General features: G+C 30.3%; 1 protein-coding gene across 3 annotated transcripts; it reads right to left on the bottom strand.

Moving 5' to 3' along the window:
* Positions 1-2,401: 2,401 nt before the first annotated feature.
* LOC133292196 (uncharacterized) lies at positions 2,402-8,286 on the bottom strand. 3 transcript variants are annotated; one of them, XM_061490575.1, is made up of 6 exons: positions 8,138-8,286; positions 7,760-7,791; positions 7,504-7,610; positions 7,351-7,425; positions 6,859-6,919; positions 5,154-5,226 (listed from the first exon to the last, which is right to left on the bottom strand). In XM_061490575.1, the coding sequence occupies exons 3-6, from the start codon at positions 7,578-7,580 to the stop codon at positions 5,173-5,175; spliced, it is 267 nt and encodes an 88-aa protein (XP_061346559.1). In that variant the 5' UTR covers positions 7,581-7,610; positions 7,760-7,791; positions 8,138-8,286; the 3' UTR covers positions 5,154-5,172. The 3 variants fall into 3 exon arrangements, with proteins under 3 accessions (XP_061346558.1, XP_061346559.1, XP_061346557.1); XM_061490574.1 differs by lacking the exons at positions 5,154-5,226; positions 7,760-7,791 and adding an exon at positions 2,402-2,494; XM_061490573.1 differs by lacking the exon at positions 7,760-7,791.
* Positions 8,287-8,790: the final 504 nt, after the last annotated feature.

The raw sequence follows: 8,790 nt of genomic DNA, 5'->3' as shown, positions 1-8,790 counted from the left end.
TTCTGGGGTTGTGTGTTTGGCTAGTTACCGTTTTACCCTTTCTTTGTATTTTAACTTAATTTTCAGGATTTTCACTAATCCTTCCCTTTAATCCATGTTTAATATATTAATATATAATTTAGAAATGTGAGGTGTTATAGGTCCACTGTTGGCCGAATTTCATTGGAGTGTAATTTAGGGTTTTAAGCTTAACCACTTCACCATTTATTTAATTAATTAAGTCCTACTCTTAATTAGTCCACTAATTCACTATTTAATTAAATTTTAAACATAAAATCCTAATTATACTTATTGGGGTAGATTGGAGATGATAGTATCATTAGGGTTTAAATCCATTCCTTAATCACAATTAGTGTTATTAAGCTTAAAGGTTGCATTTTTTAACATTTCCTTTGGTCCAACCAATGATTGTCCACACTTTACAACATCAAGAACCAATTTTTATCAATTTAAAACATCAACCCCATGGTGAACACACGTTGGCCGAATCACATAGATGGGTGTGGGAGGGTTTTGGTCACCATATTTCCAAGTAAACATGCTTACTTCTTCAAGTTTGCTCCAAAGCTTCAAGCTTCCATTTTCCTCAAACAAAGATGCATCTTTTCCACAAAGAACACACCTTTAACAAAGACCCAAAGTTAAAACTCAAGAACACAACTCAAAGATGGGATTTTTCAAGAAAACAATTCAAGAGACTTACACTAGAACTCAAGGGAATAAGCACCAAAGGAGTGTTCTTCCAAGAGAACTCAAAACACCATCATTATGGCTTGAAGGTGCCAAGAAAATGCTGCTGTATGGAGAGGGATACACCACAAAAATTTGGTTTCCAAGAACAAAAATGGTATGTTCTTGAAGAGGATAATGAAATGAACAAGTTTTGTGAAGGAAATTTAGTGATTTGGTGGAGTTTTGATGGTGGAAATCTAGAGAGAAGGAGAAAAAAACTTGAAATTCAAAAATGATAGAGAGAAGGAGGCGTTGCACAAGGCTGAATGGGAGGATGCCTTAGTCTTCTAGGGTTTTGACCAAGTCACTTAAGTGACTTTCTGTTATTTAGTGACACCAGGTGTAATTTTTATCTGAATTGTTATCAAATTTTTACCCGAAAGCACCCTAGACTCTAAATTTAAGTAATTAATATTAATTTTGTTTAATTATCATGTTCCTAACTCAAATTTTATTAGTAGATCACAGATCCACTTACTGTTGTTTAATTACACTGTAGTCTTTATCGGTATTCTTAACTGTATCCGAATTTTATAATCTTCTTAACTTTAACATTATTGGTCTAATTATAACTTGTTATGCATATATTGGTCTTTTTTTACATTTTCTCATCCTTTTCCCGTTCTGGGATTCTACCGGCTGCTTCTACAACAATACAAAATACCCAGTGGAAATGACTTTTTCAAAATACCCCAATATGGGTATCAAACTTCATCAAATCATATATTAACTTCATCTATGATGATCATATCATCAAAATAGCTCTCTAACTCAAATTTGCTAAATTGGAGTTATTCTACTGCCTGTTACTGCGTCAGCAGTCAAAAATAACATATGAAAATCCTCCTGTGTAGAATACTATCAATATGAATATCAAAATTCTTAGAATTTCATCATCATTCCATTTATGACCCTAAAATCTTCATAATAATCCTCTAATTTTGAAATTATAAAATTAGGGTTATTATAGATTCCTAGGACGTCATTCCTCGGATAAAAAGATACTAAATTCGTGATTAACCTCAATTGAATCAGAATCTTTGTATTTAATTTAGAACCCTCTCTAAGCGATCGCCTAGCGTTTGATCAAATACGGTGCTTCTACTTATACAATCGCAGAGTATTAGCCCGTTTGACTTAAGGTCATAGGGTTAATCAATCTAATCATCAAATCAGATGATTAATCTCTTTACATAATCGCAATCGTGAATCTCATATTGAATATCCACAATCGCACGATATCAATCTGAGTTTGGAAGAAAAACGAATCTGATTTAAAGGAAAAAGTTTAGATCCTCTAGACGCTTCCATTGAATCCATTACCCTTAGGTTGATTAAAGGGTTCTTAGCCTCGCATGGCTAAGGTAAACATAATTAAAATTAAAAAGAAGAAGAAGAAAGGATGAAGAACAGAAACGTGAATTGAACTCTGCAGAGAAATTTTTCAATCATACAAAAATTCCCAAAACGAAGTCTGCCGACAAGTTTCCTAAACGAACCATTTTAAACCCATCCAAACTAGGTTAGAGTTCAAATAATGTTGGCCTATAATAAAAACAGAATTAAAACTAAACAAATGGTCTTGGGCCTAAACAACATTGGGTTCTAATTACAAACTTAAATCAATAAATCTCCAACAATTAACGTCCAACGTGGGCTTTTAGACCATCTTCCTGTCCAAAATTGGCTTTCTTGTCTTCATAGCATTTGTATCACTCTGAGTTATCTTTAAAACACAACAAGAATGGAGTCAATTGGACACCTGTGAAGTTAGATATGGTTAAAATTAGGGCTGGCAATATGGGCTGGCCCGCCCAAAATGGGTTGGGCCAGCCTGCCCCGTTTTGACAAAATGGGTTGAACTTTACAACCCGTCCAGTTTTATGAGTGGGCTGGCGGGCCAACCCGCCTAAAATAAAAAAATTCATAAAATAAAATAAAAAACATAAAATTCTACATAAAAACACTTAAAAAAATATGCATAAAAACACACAAAAAATTTGCATAAAAACACAAAAAAATCTGCATAAATACATATAATTGACGTTAACTTATATGGGTAGGTGACATTATTGGATGGAAATTGATTATAAAATATAGCAAGGCAAATGAATAACATGTATTAGCTTAATATAGGTGACGTTAGCAAGGCAAATGTATTAGCTTTGTTAACATGTAAAAATATAATTATAAAATTTTTGTTACACAGCCCTACTTTGCCCAATGTATAGGTCCATGTAATTCTAATTTTACATTTCAACTTTCAGTAATTCTAATTTTTTTACTATTAAAAAAAGTTAGAAATTAAAAAAATTCAAAATAGTAACCCAACGGGCCAACCCGACCCGTTTTCGTATCAACCCGTTTTAACTCATTTGTAAACGGGGTGGGTTACATTGGGTTAGTGGGTTGGGACTCATAACCCAGCCTGCCAACTTGAGTGGGTTAAACGGGCTGGCCCGACGGGCTTGGCCCATATTGCCAGCCCTAGTTAAAATACTAAAGTAACATAAAACTGGAAATTAATGACGACAATAAATTAAACACAATAAATAACCAGAAATCTAATTTAACCCAAAAGACCATTATTTTCATTCCAAATACTCCTATAATACTAATCAAGAGTGATAAATAAGTGCAATAAAATATCCATTATCAATTAACTAAGTAAATTTTTCCTTGCCTTAAAGTTGCATTAATCTGTAAAGTTGTTGACATACTGCTCAGTATTGTAACTTGCTTGATTTGACATACTTTGAATTACTTAAGGATTTGAGTAGTGGTTGATCTAGCTAAAAAAATCATTTTTGCCACGGTTCTATTTTTTACTTGACTATATTAATTTTTTACCTAAGTAAATAGTCTTTTATCACTCGCGTAAAAGATCTTAGTTACCCGAGTAAAAGTTCCATGATTCTCTTAATTGTACTTCAAGTAAATATAGGTGCATAACCACTCACCATAACTTCTGATCAATCTAAATCATTGTTGCAATGGGATTTTATTTTGTTGATTCATCCCTTTATAGTTAAGGCAGTATCTTGGTTCTATTTTTCTTTAAAAGATAGCAAATTAGTTCATATCTTTACCATATTTTCTATAATCCTTCCGCTATACAAATCTTTGAAATATAAGGGCCCAAGCTATGTATATTGTTTTAAAATGGATTAAGGTACACTACTCTTAGATCCACACATCATATAGATTGGTGTAGGTCATAGACCTATTTTGCACTGAATTAAACTTGAATATTCAAATTCGATTGTACTTGGCTATATGGTAAATTTGATCTAAAAACAATATGTTTCCTAGTAAGGCTTGGTTAGCTTTTGAAAACAAATTGGTTGAAAATTCATTTTCATTAGACTTATCAATGTTTAGAGTACACTTGATAAAAAGATTATAAAAGACCTTTTAACATCTATTCACCTCATCTAAGTGTTTCTTTAGATTTTTAAACAAGAAGCCACTTGCCTAATACTCTTAACATTGTCCCCTTTAGGGGTTCCTTTAGCATCCTAAATAAGAATCTACTTGTCGAACACTCCCAGCATCATTTTCTTAATTCCTAAAACTCAAACTCGAGACATCTAGTTAAGGGGAACAAATTTTTTGCCACTTCAACCAATGATTGTTGGTAAGTAGAATAATATTTTTGTGATGTTTGATTAATGCACAAATTTAAAAAACAAATTATGATAAATGTAGATAAAATAATAAAAAGTTATTTTAATATATGGGAATAAAAAAGATTTTGTAGTTGGTTGAGTGGGTAAATTTTTTTAAGAGATTTGTAATATCTTTTACTTTTTTATTTTTCAATAACAATACAAAATAAACATCTTTTAGCCATGGCTAAAAACGTGGCAAATGAAGAAAAAAAAATCATGGCTAACAAAGCTTTCCACAGTTTGGCAAACCGTGGCCAAAGGATGCGTTGCATTATTTTAACCACATCAATTTTTTTCACTTGGCCACTGTCTAACCTAGCGTGGTAACATTCATTTAGCCACGATTTTTCTCATGATAGGTACATTACTTTTGTGGCAAAGTTATTTAGTTTTTCATGAAACAAAAGTTATATTTTGCCACAGCAATAATCGTGGCTAATTATAAGAAAAAAATTAAAATAAAAAGAATATTACAATTTATCCAAATAGTAAAAAAAATACGAATTCCATTTAATTCAAAGACTTTTTTTTATCAAGGTAGGTAACTAGATAATAGTCAATTAAAGAAGGCAAGTAAAAAATACAGTCAGTCCATATTTTTGTAACTGTCATCATAAGATCTTAATCAAGTTTTACACAATTTCTCAAAAGACATCATTTTCCAATTATAACATATAAGAATAATTTCCAAAGAAAACTTAAATTAGAAGTTTGTCATTGTCATATCACATTTATTCAAAACTACACATGACAACGTGAATTTTTTAAATCAGCCTTTAGAAAGTTGCTCTTGCATGCATCCTAGCCCGTTAAAAAGCTTAATCTGAAATCACATATGTAAAAAAGAGACAAAAAAAAAAAAACAATGATATCAATCTTTCTTCCACCTGTGTGTTGTAATAATGTCATAGTTAGATTTATCCTACAACCCAATAAATAGAGATAAATAGAGTCCTATCAATTATCATCTTTCTAAAATTGATATCAAGAAGATTTGGAGGATATAAACATAACCAACACAATTGTATAACAACATATAATTTTATTGTATCAATATTATTTTAATAAAATAAAATAGTTTATTTACTTATTCACTCTATTAGTGATTAGACATAAGTAAATAATTCAAATTTGACAACTCATTATAACAATGTTCAAATAATAATTTACCACAAATGTCACAACCATTGATTCATATTTCAGCATTGTGATGCTTCCTTCATTGTGGAGTCACTCCAACTCCTACTTATTCTATAGTGAAAAAAAGATGGTCGAAGGGGTCATGTGGCAATTTGGTTGTCAGGTCAACATAATTTTTCTAAATTGGTGTGTCAAAATTAATAATAATAGAATCAATAGACCATCCATACCCAATTCATCACTCTATTCTCTATTTGTATTTAAGTGCAAAAAATAACCCAAAAAATTATGCATGTAGGAACATTGAATGGGTTACGGGTGTACAAGCTACTATCATTTGTGCTTTCATTTTTGTCTAAAAAATTAGTCATTTTTTTCAATTAATGGGGCATGTTAGTGCTAACAAATGGAACACTTCAAGCAAATTTTTTAAAATCAAAGCAAATGAATAATGATAGAGAGAAGCTTTAGGGATTTAGACATCTCAGGATTTGCGATTTTAGAGATGGTAAAATAATTCACGTGAATTCTCTGTTTGGAACAACGGAGTGTGTTATAGCTCTTGAATGGAGTATGTCAATGAATAAGACCAACATAAAATCATTAATTTATTTATGAATTTACAAAATTATAAAAATATTATCCCGCAATAAAAAAGTAACCTTTTTTTGTAGATAAAACCTCTCTTTTTAATTTAGGCTGGAGAATACAAACCTAATAGGAAAACAAATAAAACAAATAGTAACATTAATAACAATTACAAATAATCACTTATTGCTAATTGATAAGAAATAAAAAAATTACCATAGAGGTCGAGAGACTAGTGAGCTTGGTTGAGTTTTGAGAATGCTCTTTAAGTTTTCGAAGAAATGCCATTGAGGTAGTGGATCTCTTGAATTATTATATTAATTCTCTTGAATATTCATATAATAATATATATGTTGCATTGAGTAATGCATTTTTATATATTTTATCATTGTATTCTTAAATTTTATATTTGCCATATTTTAAATTTATAATAAATTCAATATTAAATTTTATGGTGAAGGTTATACTTACTACTACTTTACTCTTACTACCTGATTGATTACCGCTGCATCAATTTGAAATCACCGATTGAAAAGTGAAAAAAATTAATTACAGTTGATTTCAAATTGATCAAATGGTAACAAATCAGGTAATAAGAGTAGTAAGGCTAAAATAGTAGTAAGTATAACCGTCACAAATATTAGGAAAAAATTTATGTGTGAAAATTAGTATTAAATTTCTTGTCCTTTAGAGATAAACAAGATAGGAAAAATAAAACCATAATTACCATATCTAAGGTCCCACATCTGGATGGTAGTGTGATGAGAACCAATAACATTTTGGGGATCCTGAAAACAAAATAAGAACGGAATATAAAGAATAAATAAATAAAAAACATATTTCAAAGCTGCATTAAAATATTGAAGTATACATACCCAGTATAATTAGATGAAATGAAAAGTATATTTAGGTCTACCATTAGGTCAAAACATGGTTGAACACTAAACAAAACAACCTGACCTGCTTATGTAACAAGGATATACAAAATTTTAGCACTAGCCTAAATTAAAGATGTGAGCTTTGAATCACAGTAAGGAATGTGGAGTGACTTCGCTTTGGAAATACTTACTAGGTTCATAACCACAAGCCTTCAAGTTAAATATTATCGTCTACAAGGTTAATATTTAGAGGATACCACCATAATTAAAATGACCAATATGAACTATTGCATATTAGTATAATAGATAGTAATTAAAAATTGCCAATGAGGATAACGAACCCCAAGGTTGAAAGCAACTTGTTGATATTAGTAGCTTCCTTGAGGCATTCTTTTGTAGCACCAAAGCTCTTCTTCCTATCATCAAAATGGATACATAATCTAAGAAATCAATTAAAGAAATAATTGAATATTACATACAATTGAAAGACAAACCTGAATGTTATCAACAATATTCCAAGCCCTAACTCCAAGGACAAATATTGTCTACAGATATAAAGCTTCTCACTCATGCAGGTCACAAAAAGGCATAACAGTTTAACCTTGTGAGTTCGTAAGACAAGATCATTAACCATTAAAACTTGTCAGCATAGAAAAAGGATATAGAATTTCTCTATTACAACATAAAAATTCATTAGGACATTTCATCGAACACCTAAATTGCAAGAGAAATAAGGGACAAAAGATTTACCTAAAAAGGTAGAGGTGAGGGATTTCCTATTCCTGAAATTTATAAATTAGTATACTAGACATTTATGATTCCGATACAAATTAGAAGATTTATTAATTATGCAAAGAGATCTGTTGACATTGATTGTGTGGGTCTTATAAACTCCACATTAGTTGCTCACACAATCAATGTGGGACTATATATCTCAACAAAATCTTAATAAATTTCAACATATTTCAAATTCAGCAAGCAAAAAAGGAATTATAAAATGGTAAGAAATGAAGTCGACAACCAAAAAATGCCAATTAACATGAAGTACGAAATTCAAATCCCATTGACAAACAGCAAAGAACTACGATCATGGGAAAAAGCTAGGTTTGATGGTTAGTTAGAGTGTACCTGATTCACTCGCGTTATGGAATTGACCAAAAATAAGTTGAGCTCGAGTTTGAAGAGAAAAACCAAAATTTGAAAGAGGGATCGAGATACAGAGATGCGTTTACATGGGAAAAAGAAAAGAAAAGAAACAAAGTCAAACATATAGAAAGAGCTTTGAGATGGATTAGAGGGTTTGCCTAATCGCATGCATAAATATTTTTTAACATTTTGCAACAAACTATATAGTCCTCGCTAAATCCCCATAGTTAAAAAGACGCTTTTGGTAGTGTAATTATATTATTGTTATCCATAAAAAATAAAAATTATGATGTGTTATTATTTCTTATTTTTTTATCAAGTGAATTTGACCCCCAAAATACATCAACTTAAATTATTTTTTAACATAATTTAGGTTAGGTTGGATACTAAGATCACGACCAATTTGAATGATTTTAATCAATATTTACAAAAATTAAATATTTTATTAAAATAATAAAGATATTAATTATGATTTGATTATTATAGTTATATCAGAATCAACTTAATAATAATTAAATATATGTATATTAATAGTATATAATATATTAAGTAATAAAAAATGTAGAATTTTGTATCAGTAAGGGTCGTCTGATGATCAAAATAAATGGGATAGGATATGGAAGATTATTATAATA

This window comes from Gastrolobium bilobum, unplaced genomic scaffold (genome assembly GCF_033153095.1).
Source record: "Gastrolobium bilobum isolate Gb01-03AN ecotype WA unplaced genomic scaffold, APGP_CSIRO_Gbil_v1 utg21072, whole genome shotgun sequence".
In the NCBI taxonomy this organism is placed as follows: domain Eukaryota; kingdom Viridiplantae; phylum Streptophyta; class Magnoliopsida; order Fabales; family Fabaceae; genus Gastrolobium; species Gastrolobium bilobum.
The sequence above is the reverse complement of the archived record's forward strand: the minus strand, read 5'-3'. Positions and strand labels throughout refer to the sequence as shown.